Genomic DNA, 14330 nt, shown 5'->3' with positions numbered 1-14330 from the left:
TGTGCACCTCTTGGGCCTCCTCCTTCGCTCTCTGGGCTCCCTCTGGGCGCCCCCTGCCAACGCCAACGCCAACGCCATCAGCGTGCCTGGAGCCTTGTCCTGCCCCAGGGTGCTCCAGCCCAGCCCTGCCAAGGGGCTTCCCCGTGTGTCCTCGGCCGAGTCCACGGTTGCCCATGTGTAGGCAGGGCTGCTTGCCTGCCTTGCCCTCGCGTACGCACTGGAGCAGTGTGCGAGGCAATTCCACAAAAGCATGAGGAAAAACCCTTTTACTGTGAGGGTGGCCAAGCCCAGGAGATACTGCCCAGGCAGCTTGTGGGGTCTCCATTCTTGGAGCTATTCAGGACCACACGGGGCAGTGTCCTGATCAAACGGCTCTCGTTGAGCCAGCTGCGAGCAGGAGGGTTGGACCTGACCATCTCCAGAGGCGCCTTCCAACCTCAACGGTTCTGGGACTGAGGGCCTCGGTGATCTGCCGCTCATGAGTCACGAGGCTCAAGATGCCGCTGCACTCCCTAACTGTGGAAAGCACAAGCCGCTTGCGCAGCTGCGTGGCCCAGCTCTTCCCGCTCACAGTCACGGCCTACGACCGATCTGTTGCTAGGTGGCAGCCCCAGGGGTCCCCGGTGACATGCGAGGGAAGGTCTGTGCCACTGCGGTGGCAGGCCTGAGGGCTGGGGCCACTCTCCCCTTGTTGGCAGCCGTGGCACTCACCCTCTCTTTGCCCCAGCGCAGCCCCAACGGCATCGGCTGCTGCTTCTGCGAGGCAGCGCCCACGCTGGCCTGTGCTGAGAGCTGCTGGACCGGTGTGCTCCTTGTCTCCAAAGGCGGCACTGATTCCCTGGTGTGCAGCCTGGCCTCGCTGGGGCCCTGTGGGGTGACTCTTGCGTTAATAGTTGGAGTCTGAGGAGTGGCTAGGGGGAGACCCTGCTGTTGAGTCACGAGGTTCAGACAGGACCCCCTTGCTTTCTGGAGTCCTTCTCAGAGAGGACCCTAGCTGCGGCTAAGTCCAGTCTTCGTCTCAGGCTTGGTCAACGCTTTATTTTCCAAGGATGGTAGATGTAACCACCCATCAGAGTATTTGTTGTTAGTAACTAACTTGGCAGCTGCCCAAGCCGGTTGCGTTCAGTGAGAACGATCACGGCTAGGTGAATGAGTAGTGCAATTTATCAAAGCAACAGATACACAGGTTCTTTGGAGTACCGGTGATAAGATTGCTGGTTACAAGACACGCATAAATACCAAAGATACGAGTACGCTGCTGGGCTACAAGTATGCTAAACGAATATGAGGCGACTCTGTGCAATGGCTATTTACAGGGCGACTCCGATGCCTTAGAGATTTACGCAGAACAAATACGAAGCGACTCTAATGCGTTAGAGATTGAAAGTGACTGTGTAGAGGTTTCCAGTCTTACCCAAAGGCGTCCCAATGGCGGGGAAGAGAGGCTCAGCCCGTCGGCCGATCCCAGAAGTCAGAGTGGCACGCGATGGTATCTTCCCTAACAGCCTTTTTCTCTTAACCTATTCTATACTGTTTTTCAACCTTTCAGGTGGATCTTGACGAACTCCAGTCATACATACCTTTGTTATGATTGGTGTAGAATTTCCTCTCTTTGCTTTTAAAGGTGTAGACTAGAAAACTTCAAAGCGCATGCCCAGTGAGGGGTGGTTGCACCTTAGAGGCGGGTAGCTTTTGGGATGGAGGTCTGTTTTGCTATTGTAACGATATTATATTGAGCAAAGTTCACGAAAAAGACAGCATTTTGTCAAAAGCAAGGCAGACTGTCGGCTCAGGGTAGCAGATGTGCGGTGTACCAGTTCCGTGGTACCTCGCGTTCCAATTTATCACAGAGCCCGGCCAGATTTGCAGTGTACCAGCCCCATGGTCACAGAGCCTGGCCAGATTTGCAGTGTACCAGCTCCATGGCCACAGAGCCCGGCCAGATTTGCAGTGTACCAGCCCCATGGTCACAGAGCCCGGCCAGATTTGCAGTGTACCAGCTCCATGGCCACAGAGCCCGGCCAGATTTGCAGTGTACCAGCCCCATGGTCACAGAGCCTGCCCAGATTTGCAGTGTACCAGCCCCATGGTCACAGAGCCCGGCCAGATTTGCAGTGTACCAGCCCCATGGCCACAGAGCCCGGCCGGATTTGCAGTGTACCAGCTCCATGGTCACAGAGCCCGGCCAGATTTGCAGTGTACCAGCCCCATGGTCACAGAGCCCGGCCAGATTTGCAGTGTACCAGCTCCATGACCACAGAGCCCGGCCGGATTTGCAGTGTACCAGCTCCATGGTCACAGAGCCCGGCCAGATTTGCAGTGTACCAGCTCCATGGCCACAGAGCCCGGCCAGATTTGCAGTGTACCAGCTCCATGACCACAGAGCCCGGCCAGATTTGCAGTGTACCAGCTCCATGGTCACAGAGCCCGGCCAGATTTGCAGTGTACCAGCCCCATGGCCACAGAGCCCGGCCAGATTTGCAGTGTACCAGCCCCATGGTCACAGAGCCCGGCCAGATTTGCAGTGTACCAGCCCCATGGCCACAGAGCCCGGCCAGATTTGCAGTGTACCAGCTCCATGGCCACAGAGCCTGGCCACGGTGTCTCCGCACCACTCCACCCTCCGGACAAATCCTCTTAGATTCGGTACACCAAGTTCTCCTGGTATTGCCGACATCTAAGGTTACGAACCTAGGGAAATTCCATGGAATGGATTCCTGACCCGGCAACTGCACCCTACCCTGAAAGCATCTTCCATGCTGCAACCTTTCTAAAAACATAAGTTTAATTTCTAAGTCACCTATAGCGATTATTCCACAGTGATTCAGCTCTCCACCAGGGCACCAGGTATGAGAAGGAGGATGCAAGGCAGCTGCCACTTGGCTGTGGCTGTGCCGCTCTTTAGCTGTGGTTGTGCCGCTCTTCGGGCCATGGCCCCTGATCCTCACCCGCCCTCCCTAGCAGCCTGTCCCGGGACAGAGGAGTGTCTGTCTTCAACAGTGCTGGTGCTGCCTCTCCTCCAGCCACTGGTCTAGAGACCAAAGAAACACAAGGTGAGGGAAGTGCTTAGAAAGTCGGGAACAGAGTGGTACTGGCCAGCACGTGCAAGGATGGTGGAAGGGCTGGGAGTATCCGACTGGGGAAAGCTTCTCTCTGGAGCAGGGGAGGTGGGGTGGAGAAGGAGGGCTTGCAACAACAGTGGAGAAGGATCCACATGCTGGATGGGAAACATGTGGAGGAGACAAAGCGAGGGAAGGCGAGGCAAGGCAAAGCGAGGGAAGGCAAGGCAAGGCAAAGCGAGGGAAGGCGAGGCAAGGCAAAGCGAGGGAAGGCGAGGCAAGGCAAAGCGAGGGAAGGCGAGGCAAGGCAAAGCGAGGGAAGGCGAGGCGAGGTGACGAAACGCAGGGCAATGCGAGGCGAGGCAATGCAGGGCGTAGATCTGTCTTGACTGGAGTCTTACACGCGTTGTCTCCATCCGCAGGGATCCCTTGGCTTTTCTTGACACAATGCCCCTGTGGAAGAGCCACACGCAGAATTACTCTGGCAAAACAAGCCATTTGCAGGCAGTATGTGCGAGTGCCTTGATCACAGTGTACATGGCTTCTGTGGGGAACGACTGGAGGTGCACTCTGGGGGTGCGAGGCGGTGCAGCCCAGCTCATGCTCGCTTGGGACTTGGTTGTCAGTGGTAGGGCTCTGTGCGCACCTCGTGCTACAGTCAGTGGGACCAACTGGTGAGCAAAGTCCATCCCAGTGCAAACGACTGCTCAGAGGGGGAGAGCTCTGTGAAGAGGTTTGCCAGCTGCTCTAAGGAGACAGGGCGCTCTGGGTGAAATCGCTGGCGTTTGCTCTGAGTTTTCCCTGGCAGCCCCTCCACTTTGTGGGGACGGCACCTAGGTAGTTATGATGGAAGAAGACATGGAGAAGTCAGGAAGAGGAGGAGCTGTCCTGTTGGTGGATCGCCGCTACAGTCCACGGCTGATCGATTATGCAGTACGGACAGCTGTTCCCTTGGGATCCCGTTGACAACCTTTCCACCATTCCCAGTGTGCTGCCTTCCCCTCCTCCATACAAAATACAACCGGCGTCATGGGTGGCGGCTTCAGCCCAGTGGCCTTCTCTCAGGTAAGAAAGGCAGACTCACCGTGTGTGCAGAAAGCCCTGGGAAGACGCACGCAGAGATGAATGTCCCGAGAAGTGCTGGATGGAGCGGGCGAGGTAGAGATTGGCATTGGTGTCATCAAGCAGGAGAAAAGCAGCACTGCTCGGCATGGTGCTCTGGCAGAGCCGCTGCCCTGCCTCTGGCTGTGCGCTGGGCGGCCAGAGAAGCCGGCCAGGGAGCCTTTTGCCCTGCTGGAGATGGCTGTGAGGGTTGTGTCCGTGGCCGCCTCCTTTGTCTCCTTCTGCCTGAGCACTGCGGTTCCGGTTCTGGGAACTGTCAGCAGGCTCCTGCCTGCCTGTCTTAAAGCTGCGCAGCTCCCCTTGGGCAGCCTGGCCCGGAGTTTTACAAGGGGCAGCAGTTTTGCAAGCGGGTATGAGCGCCTGCGAGGATGTTCAGGGCCCTTGTGGCCGAGAGGATTTGGAAAGGTCGAGCTGTGGCCTGGCTGCACCAGGAGGAAGCTCCCAGCACTGGAAACCTGGTCCTGGCACCGGGGAGCCTGGGGCCCAGCACAGGTGGCACCTCGATTCCCTTATTTGGCCAAGCAAGCGCTTCAGCCTCGAGGCGATGCGAGTAGGAAAGCTCCCCGGGGCAGAGGTGTGAGAGCCCAGGCAGCCCCCCGGAGCGTTTTGCTCCGCCCTTTGGGCGGAGGTTTGGAGGCGGCTTTGAGCTGGCGGAGGGAGGAGAACACAGGAGCTGGCCCCCTTCCTGGGAGCTCCCTGGGCAGCCTGAGGAGCGTGGAGCCTGACGCGGTGCAGGTTTACGCGGCAGCCTTGGTGGGACTGGCAGAGGCTGGTGAGACGCGGCTGTCAGGCTAGGGAGGAGCAGGGCAGTGGGTCGGCGGGACTGTCAACGCTGGAGGGGGAAGAGGGGAGTCCTGACCCTCTGGCGAGGACGGGAGCTGTCCTTTTGGGAGAGGGGAGGCTGCAGATGGCACGTGGCAAAGGGTGGGAGACGTGATGTGAGCAAGGGGCGTGAAAGGGGGCGCAAGAGTCTACACGCCCCTTTTGCAGGTGACGCAGACCCTCCTACGTACTGTTTCTGCATGCCTGCCTAGAGAGACAGAGCGTGAGCTGTCTGGAAGCAGGACCACACCTGCACTTTGAAACGCCGCCTCTTCTAGCTGTGCTGGAGAAGATGCTGGCTGGGGCTGACTGGGGATGGACGAGATCCCTGCCAGACCTACAAGGAAGGCTAAGTCAATGCAAGGAGAGCTGAAATGCTGCAGAAGCACCGGCTTGTAGTTGGAAGCCACAAAGGGAGGTGGGCGAGGAATAGCCCACCTCGCTTCCTCGGCTGAGGGGGAGAGAGGCTGTAGGTGGAGGTGTCTTGTGGTCGGAGGTGCACTGGGGAGAGACGGCAGGGAGGAGCACGTGAGGAGCAACCTGTCACACAGCCGCCGCCACCGCTACCGCAACTGCCGCAGGGAGAGGGGCCCTCCTGAAGCAAGAGCCGCCAGCCAGGGAGGCCTCACAGGTGCTGCTGGATGCAGAACCAGCTCCCAGGGCCACCAGCAGCAGCAGGCAGTGCGGCTGGGGAGATGGACACCTCGCTTGGGCAGTGGTTGGGCTCCCCGTCATCTGCAGGGCGTGCTCGAAGGCTGAGGAGGCCATCTGTGGGCAGGGATGCAGCAAGGCAGCCCTGACGGCTGCTGGCCCTACAGGAGCCAGGGACTTCTTGCCCAGCTGCAAGGGACAGTGTCCTGAAAGGAGCCCACTGCCTATGGCTCACCCTCCCCTTCCTCCGGGAATGCCGATGGCTCTCCTTCGTGCCCGCAAGATCTCCCCAGAGCGACACCTCTGTCTCTGGACGGCGGGGAGAAGGACCACGCAGAGTCCCACGCTGGGATGCAGCAGAACTTTAATGAGGTCAAAGAGGGAAAGGGGGTCCTCTGAGTGGGGGCCACGGTGCAGAGAGCACCAGGGGTAGCTAGGAGCCTTTGCCCCTTGCCCAGGGCGGCGTTTGCACCGGGCATCTGCCTGCCTGCTCCTGAGAGGGAGAGGGGCAGCGGGTCCATCCTCGCGTGGGGCTTAGCAGGTGCTCACAGCCCAGGGGCTTAGCAGAAGACAACAGAGAGAAGAGAGAGGGAAACGAGAGTGAGAAACAGGCAGGTTGGACGAGGGCCATGTTTTCAGAGAGCCCTGGCGCGTCTCTTCCTGCCTTCCTTTGCAGGCGGAGCCGCGGATGCTCGGCCCCCCCGAAAGCGAAGGCCAGGATCTCTGTGCTCAGTCCATTACCGTCTTCTGGGTTCCTGGGGGTCCTTCTGCGGGGCCGCCTGCGGCAGCTTTAGCAGGGGAGGCATGTTCTGCCACAGTAGCGGCTGCAAATGCCAGAGAGGTCAAAGCCCCCGGAGGAGATGGGCACTCCCTGAGAGCTGAGGATGCTGCCAACGGCAGCGGAGGTGGACGAGCCCACAACGGTGCTCTGTGGGAAGGAGCTGAGGATGGGGCCGGGCAGGGTCACCACCACGGGGGAGGGCTCGATGACGACGGTGGAGTTCTGGCACTGCCTGACGCAGGGCTCGTTGCAGCTGTTGGCCAGCGGGGTCGGGCCGCAGGGCTGGCAGGGTACACAGGGGTTGCAGCAGGACATGTCTCGGGGCGGGAGGTGCACCTGGGAGAGAGAGCAAGAAGGAGCACGGGGGCGCGTGAGCAGCAGCCTGCCCGCCCACCTCGAGGGAGACAGGGCACGTGCTGGGCGCGGAGCCGGAGGCTTTGCAGGGATGTCCACGCGCCTCGTTGCCTGTCCTCCCGGGCACCATGCAAAGAGAGCCAGGCCCACAGAAGCTCTTCCCTCAACAAGAGCCCAGGTGGCCCCTCAGCCCAAACTCAGCCCCTCTCCACGCCAGACCTTCTCCCCGCTTCCCCTCCCAGGGGTGGCAGCCCCAAGCCCCGGTGTCGGACAGAGCTTCCAACTCACTTGCTTCCGAAGGAGAAGAAGGGGAGTGAAGCGGATGAGAGAGTGAACGGCTGCGATGGCTTTTATACTGGTCCTGCACTGGCCCAGGTCCAGAGGAAGCTTCTGCGGAAGTAGTAATTTTCCAGGAAGCTGATCTGAAATGCAAAACATCCCAGCTAATGATACGGGCTGTTTTGGTTTTCTGCATGGCTGCCCTTTCATTTCCTTGTTTGGCCGCACCCACTCCCCCTTGAAGGTGATGGCTCCTTTTCAAGCGCGGGACTGGGAGCCCCAGGGATTCCTGGGACAGGCGCACACCAGTGCCCGCAGAAGAGGAGTCCCAAGCGCCGGAGGGGTCGCGTGCAGGCTGGCGTCATTGGCCTGGGGCACTCGTGTGGGCTTCTTTGCAGCCCCATTGGCAGGAAGGGTCCTGCCACTCCCAGCCCTGCAATCCTCGCCCAGAAGGCCAAAGGGCTCCCGAGCCGGGCGATGTGCCACGTCCCCTTTCTCCCACCCTCCAAGCTCTCTCTGATGGCTGATGGCCGTTGTCTCGGCAGGCGGGTGCTCAGCACTGCTGCTTTGGACTCTCTTCCTCCTAATGCTGCTCTGGGGAGGCCTTTGTGCACCTCTTGGGCCTCCTCCTTCGCTCTCTGGGCTCCCTCTGGGCACCCCCTGCCAACGCCAACGCCAACGCCATCAGCGTGCCTGGAGCCTTGTCCTGCCCCAGGGTGCTCCAGCCCAGCCCTGCCAAGGGGCTTCCCCGTGTGTCCTCGGCCGAGTCCACGGTTGCCCATGTGTAGGCAGGGCTGCTTGCCTGCCTTGCCCTCGTGTACGCACTGGAGCAGTGTGCGAGGCAATTCCACAAAAGCATGAGGAAAAACCCTTTTACTGTGAGGGTGCCCAAGCCCAGGAGATACTGCCCAGGCAGCTTGTGGGGTCTCCATTCTTGGAGCTATTCAGGACCACACGGGGCAGTGTCCTGATCAAACGGCTCTCGTTGAGCCAGCTGCGAGCAGGAGGGTTGGACCTGACCATCTCCAGAGGCGCCTTCCAACCTCAACGGTTCTGGGACTGAGGGCCTCGGTGATCTGCCGCTCATGAGTCACGAGGCTCAAGATGCCGCTGCACTCCCTAACTGTGGAAAGCACAAGCCGCTTGCGCAGCTGCGTGGCCCAGCTCTTCCCGCTCACTGTCACGGCCTACGACCGATCTGTTGCTAGGTGGCAGCCCCAGGGGTCCCCGGTGACATGCGAGGGAAGGTCTGTGCCACTGCGGTGGCAGGCCTGAGGGCTGGGGCCACTCTCCCCTTGTTGGCAGCCGTGGCACTCACCCTCTCTTTGCCCCAGCGCAGCCCCAACGGCATCGGCTGCTGCTTCTGTGAGGCAGCGCCCACGCTGGCCTGTGCTGAGAGCTGCTGGACCGGTGTGCTCCTTGTCTCCAAAGGCGGCACTGATTCCCTGGTGTGCAGCCTGGCCTCGCTGGGGCCCTGTGGGGTGACTCTTGCGTTAATAGTTGGAGTCTGAGGAGTGGCTAGGGGGAGACCCTGCTGTTGAGTCACGAGGTTCAGACAGGACCCCCTTGCTTTCTGGAGTCCTTCTCAGAGAGGACCCTAGCTGCGGCTAAGTCCAGTCTTCGTCTCAGGCTTGGTCAACGCTTTATTTTCCAAGGATGGTAGATGTAACCACCCATCAGAGTATTTGTTGTTAGTAACTAACTTGGCAGCTGCCCAAGCCGGTCGCGTTCAGTGAGAACGATCACGGCTAGGTGAATGAGTAGTGCAATTTATCAAAGCAACAGATACACAGGTTCTTTGGAGTACCGGTGATAAGATTGCTGGTTACAAGACACACATAAATACCAAAGATACGAGTACGCTGCTGGGCTACAAGTATGCTAAACGAATATGAGGCGACTCTGTGCAATGGCTATTTACAGGGCGACTCCGATGCCTTGAGATTTACGCAGAACAAATACGAAGCGCCTCTAATGCGTTAGAGGTTGAAAGTGACTGTGTAGAGGTTTCCAGTCTTACCCAAAGGCGTCCCAATGGCGGGGAAGAGAGGCTCAGCCCGTCGGCCGATCCCAGAAGTCAGAGTGGCACGCGATGGTATCTTCCCTAACAGCCTTTTTCTCTTAACCTATTCTATACTGTTTTTCAACCTTTCAGGTGGATCTTGACGAACTCCAGTCATACATACCTTTGTTATGATTGGTGTAGAATTTCCTCTCTTTGCTTTTAAAGGTGTAGACTAGAAAACTTCAAAGCGCATGCCCAGTGAGGGGTGGTTGCACCTTAGAGGCGGGTAGCTTTTGGGATGGAGGTGTGTTTTGCTATTGTAATGATATTATATTGAGCAAAGTTCACGAAAAAGACAGCATTTTGTCAAAAGCAAGGCAGACTGTCGGCTCAGGGTAGCAGATGTGCGGTGTACCAGTTCCGTGGTACTTCACGTTCCAATTTATCACAGAGCCCGGCCAGATTTGCAGTGTACCAGCTCCATGGTCACAGAGCCTGGCCAGATTTGCAGTGTACCAGCTCCATGACCACAGAGCCCGGCCAGATTTGCAGTGTACCAGCCCCATGGTCACAGAGCCCGGCCAGATTTGCAGTGTACCAGCCCCATGGCCACAGAGCCCGGCCAGATTTGCAGTGTACCAGCTCCATGGCCACAGAGCCTGGCCACGGTGTCTCCGCACCACTCCACCCTCCGGACAAATCCTCTTAGATTCGGTACACCAAGTTCTCCTGGTATTGCCGACATCTAAGGTTACGAACCTAGGGAAATTCCATGGAATGGATTCCTGACCCGGCAACTGCACCCTACCCTGAAAGCGTCTTCCATGCTGCAACCTTTCTAAAAACATAAGTTTAATTTCTAAGTCACCTATAGCGATTATTCCACAGTGATTCAGCTCTCCACCAGGGCACCAGGTATGAGAAGGAGGATGCAAGGCAGCTGCCACTTGGCTGTGGCTGTGCCGCTCTTTAGCTGTGGTTGTGCCGCTCTTCGGGCCATGGCCCCTGATCCCCACCCGCCCTCCCTAGCAGCCTGTCCCGGGACAGAGGAGTGTCTGTCTTCAACAGTGCTGGTGCTGCCTCTCCTCCAGCCACTGGTCTAGAGACCAAAGAAACACAAGGTGAGGGAAGTGCTTAGAAAGTCGGGAACAGAGTGGTACTGGCCAGCACGTGCAAGGATGGTGGAAGGGCTGGGAGCATCCGATTGGGGACAGTTTCTCTCTGGAGCAGGGGAGGTGGGGTGGAGAAGGAGGGCTTGCAACAACAGTGGAGAAGGATCCACATGCTGGATGGGAAACATGTGGAGGAGACAAAGCGAGGGAAGGCGAGGCAAGGCAAAGCGAGGGAAGGCGAGGCAAGGCAAAGCGAGGGAAGGCAAGGCAAGGCAAAGCGAGGGAAGGCGAGGCAAGGCAAAGCGAGGGAAGGCAAGGCAAGGCAAAGCGAGGGAAGGCAAGGCAAGGCAAAGCGAGGGAAGGCGAGGCGAGGTGACGAAACGCAGGGCAATGCGAGGCGAGGCAATGCAGGGTGTAGATCTGTCTTGACTGGAGTCTTACACGCGTTGTCTCCATCCGCAGGGATCCCTTGGCTTTTCTTGACACAATGCCCCTGTGGAAGAGCCACACGCAGAATTACTCTGGCAAAACAAGCCATTTGCAGGCAGTATGTGCGACTGCCTTGATCACAGTGTACATGGCTTCTGTGGGGAACGACTGGAGGTGCGCTCTGGGGGTGCGAGGCGGTGCAGCCCAGCTCATGCTCGCTTGGGACTTGGTTGTCAGTGGTAGGGCTCTGTGCGCACCTCGTGCTACAGTCAGTGGGACCAACTGGTGAGCAAAGTCCATCCCAGTGCAAACGACTGCTCAGAGGGGGAGAGCTCTGTGAAGAGGTTTGCCAGCTGCTCTAAGGAGACAGGGCGCTCTGGGTGAAATCGCTGGCGTTTGCTCTGAGTTTTCCCTGGCAGCCCCTCCACTTTGTGGGGACGGCACCTAGGTAGTTATGATGGAAGAAGACATGGAGAAGTCAGGAAGAGGAGGAGCTGTCCTGTTGGTGGATTGCCGCTACAGTCCACGGCTGATCGATTATGCAGTACGGACAGCTGTTCCCTTGGGATCCCGTTGACAACCTTTCCACCATTCCCAGTGTGCTGCCTTCCCCTCCTCCATACAAAATACAACCGGCGTCATGGGTGGCGGCTTCAGCCCAGTGGCCTTCTCTCAGGTAAGAAAGGCAGACTCACCGTGTGTGCAGAAAGCCCTGGGAAGACGCACGCAGAGATGAATGTCCCGAGAAGTGCTGGATGGAGCGGGCGAGGTAGAGATTGGCATTGGTGTCATCAAGCAGGAGAAAAGCAGCACTGCTCGGCATGGTGCTCTGGCAGAGCCGCTGCCCTGCCTCTGGCTGTGCGCTGGGCGGCCAGAGAAGCCGGCCAGGGAGCCTTTTGCCCTGCTGGAGATGGCTGTGAGGGTTGTGTCCGTGGCCGCCTCCTTTGTCTCCTTCTGCCTGAGCACTGCGGTTCCGGTTCTGGGAACTGTCAGCAGGCTCCTGCCTGCCTGTCTTAAAGCTGCGCAGCTCCCCTTGGGCAGCCTGGCCCGGAGTTTTACAAGGGGCAGCAGTTTTGCAAGCGGGTATGAGCGCCTGCGAGGATGTTCAGGGCCCTTGTGGCCGAGAGGATTTGGAAAGGTCGAGCTGTGGCCTGGCTGCACCAGGAGGAAGCTCCCAGCACTGGAAACCTGGTCCTGGCACCGGGGAGCCTGGGGCCCAGCACAGGTGGCACCTCGATTCCCTTATTTGGCCAAGCAAGCGCTTCAGCCTCGAGGCGATGCGAGTAGGAAAGCTCCCCGGGGCAGAGGTGTGAGAGCCCAGGCAGCCCCCCGGAGCGTTTTGCTCCGCCCTTTGGGCGGAGGTTTGGAGGCGGCTTTGAGCTGGCGGAGGGAGGAGAACACAGGAGCTGGCCCCCTTCCTGGGAGCTCCCTGGGCAGCCTGAGGAGCGTGGAGCCTGACGCGGTGCAGGTTTACGCGGCAGCCTTGGTGGGACTGGCAGAGGCTGGTGAGACGCGGCTGTCAGGCTAGGGAGGAGCAGGGCAGTGGGTCGGCGGGACTGTCAACGCTGGAGGGGGAAGAGGGGAGTCCTGACCCTCTGGCGAGGACGGGAGCTGTCCTTTTGGGAGAGGGGAGGCTGCAGGTGGCACGTGGCAAAGGGTGGGAGACGTGATGTGAGCAAGGGGCGTGAAAGGGGGCGCAAGAGTCTACACGCCCCTTTTGCAGGTGACGCAGACCCTCCTACGTACTGTTTCTGCATGCCTGCCTAGAGAGACAGAGCGTGAGCTGTCTGGAAGCAGGACCACACCTGCACTTTGAAACGCCGCCTCTTCTAGCTGTGCTGGAGAAGATGCTGGCTGGGGCTGACTGGGGATGCACGAGATCCCTGCCAGACCTACAAGGAAGGCTAAGTCAATGCAAGGAGAGCTGAAATGCTGCAGAAGCACCGGCTTGTAGTTGGAAGCCACAAAGGGAGGTGGGCGAGGAATAGCCCACCTCGCTTCCTCGGCTGAGGGGGAGAGAGGCTGTAGGTGGAGGTGTCTTGTGGTCGGAGGTGCACTGGGGAGAGACGGCAGGGAGGAGCACGTGAGGAGCAACCTGTCACACAGCCGCCGCCACCGCTACCGCAACTGCCGCAGGGAGAGGGGCCCTCCTGAAGCAAGAGCCGCCAGCCAGGGAGGCCTCACAGGTGCTGCTGGATGCAGAACCAGCTCCCAGGGCCACCAGCAGCAGCAGGCAGTGCGGCTGGGGAGATGGACACCTCGCTTGGGCAGTGGTTGGGCTCCCCGTCATCTGCAGGGCGTGCTCGAAGGCTGAGGAGGCCATCTGTGGGCAGGGATGCAGCAAGGCAGCCCTGACGGCTGCTGGCCCTACAGGAGCCAGGGACTTCTTGCCCAGCTGCAAGGGACAGTGTCCTGAAAGGAGCCCACTGCCTATGGCTCACCCTCCCCTTCCTCCGGGAACGCCGATGGCTCTCCTTCGTGCCCGCAAGATCTCCCCAGAGCGACACCTCTGTCTCTGGACGGCGGGGAGAAGGACCACGCAGAGTCCCACGCTGGGATGCAGCAGAACTTTAATGAGGTCAAAGAGGGAAAGGGGGTCCTCTGAGTGGGGGCCACAGTGCAGAGAGCACCAGGGGTAGCTAGGAGCCTTTGCCCCTTGCCCAGGGCGGCGTTTGCACCGGGCATCTGCCTGCCTGCTCCTGAGAGGGAGAGGGGCAGCGGGTCCATCCTCGCGTGGGGCTTAGCAGGTGCTCACAGCCCAGGGGCTTAGCAGAAGACAACAGAGAGAAGAGAGAGGGAAACGAGAGTGAGAAACAGGCAGGTTGGACGAGGGCCATGTTTTCAGAGAGCCCTGGCGCGCCTCTTCCTGCCTTCCTTTGCAGGCGGAGCCGCGGATGCTCGGCCCCCCCTGAAAGCGAAGGCCAGGATCTCTGTGCTCAGTCCATTACCGTCTTCTGGGTTCCTGGGGGTCCTTCTGCGGGGCCGCCTGCGGCATCTTTAGCAGGGGAGGCATGTTCTGCCACAGTAGCGGCTGCAAATGCCAGAGAGGTCAAAGCCCCCGGAGGAGATGGGCACTCCCTGAGAGCTGAGGATGCTGCCAACGGCAGCGGAGGTGGACGAGCCCACAACGGTGCTCTGTGGGAAGGAGCTGAGGATGGGGCCGGGCAGGGTCACCACCACGGGGGAGGGCTCGATGACGACGGTGGAGTTCTGGCACTGCCTGACGCAGGGCTCGTTGCAGCTGTTGGCCAGCGGGGTCGGGCCGCAGGGCTGGCAGGGTACACAGGGGTTGCAGCAGGACATGTCTCGGGGTGGGAGGTGCACCTGGGAGAGAGAGCAAGAAGGAGCACGGGGGCGCGTGAGCAGCAGCCTGCCCGCCCACCTCGCGGGAGACAGGGCACGTGCTGGGCGCGGAGCCGGAGGCTTTGCAGGGATGCCCACGCGCCTCGTTGCCTGTCCTCCCGGGCACCATGCAAAGAGAGCCAGGCCCACAGAAGCTCTTCCCTCAACAAGAGCCCAGGTGGCCCCTCAGCCCAAACTCAGCCCCTCTCCACGCCAGACCTTCTCCCCGCTTCCCCTCCCAGGGGTGGCAGCCCCAAGCCCCGGTGTCGGACAGAGCTTCCAACTCACTTGCTTCCGAAGGAGAAGAAGGGGAGTGAAGCGGATGAGAGAGTGAACGGCTGCGATGGCTTTTATACTGGTCCTGCACTGGCCCA

The 14330-nt window shown here is 59.7% G+C and overlaps 2 protein-coding genes across 2 annotated transcripts; both read right to left on the bottom strand.

Annotated features, from left to right (window-relative positions):
- Positions 1–6444: 6444 nt before the first annotated feature.
- LOC135317318 (feather keratin Cos1-1/Cos1-3/Cos2-1-like) lies at positions 6445–6750 on the bottom strand. Its single transcript, XM_064473373.1, has one exon. The coding sequence runs from the start codon at positions 6748–6750 to the stop codon at positions 6445–6447; it is 306 nt and encodes a 101-aa protein (XP_064329443.1).
- Positions 6751–13611: 6861 nt separating this feature from the next.
- Positions 13612–13917, bottom strand: LOC135317313 (feather keratin Cos1-1/Cos1-3/Cos2-1-like). Its single transcript, XM_064473353.1, has one exon. The coding sequence runs from the start codon at positions 13915–13917 to the stop codon at positions 13612–13614; it is 306 nt and encodes a 101-aa protein (XP_064329423.1).
- Between the last annotated feature and the right edge of the window lie 413 nt (positions 13918–14330).

The sequence above is a fragment of the Phalacrocorax carbo genome, chromosome 25, assembly GCF_963921805.1.
Source record: "Phalacrocorax carbo chromosome 25, bPhaCar2.1, whole genome shotgun sequence".
Taxonomy (NCBI): Eukaryota; Metazoa; Chordata; class Aves; order Suliformes; family Phalacrocoracidae; genus Phalacrocorax; species Phalacrocorax carbo.
The sequence above is the reverse complement of the archived record's forward strand: the minus strand, read 5'-3'. Positions and strand labels throughout refer to the sequence as shown.

Excerpts from the sequence above, each read along its gene's own strand:
- LOC135317318 (XM_064473373.1), bottom strand. The coding sequence starts at position 6,750 with ATGTCCTGCTGCAACCCCTGTGTACCCTGCCAGCCCTGCGGCCCGACC.
- LOC135317313 (XM_064473353.1), bottom strand. The coding sequence starts at position 13,917 with ATGTCCTGCTGCAACCCCTGTGTACCCTGCCAGCCCTGCGGCCCGACC.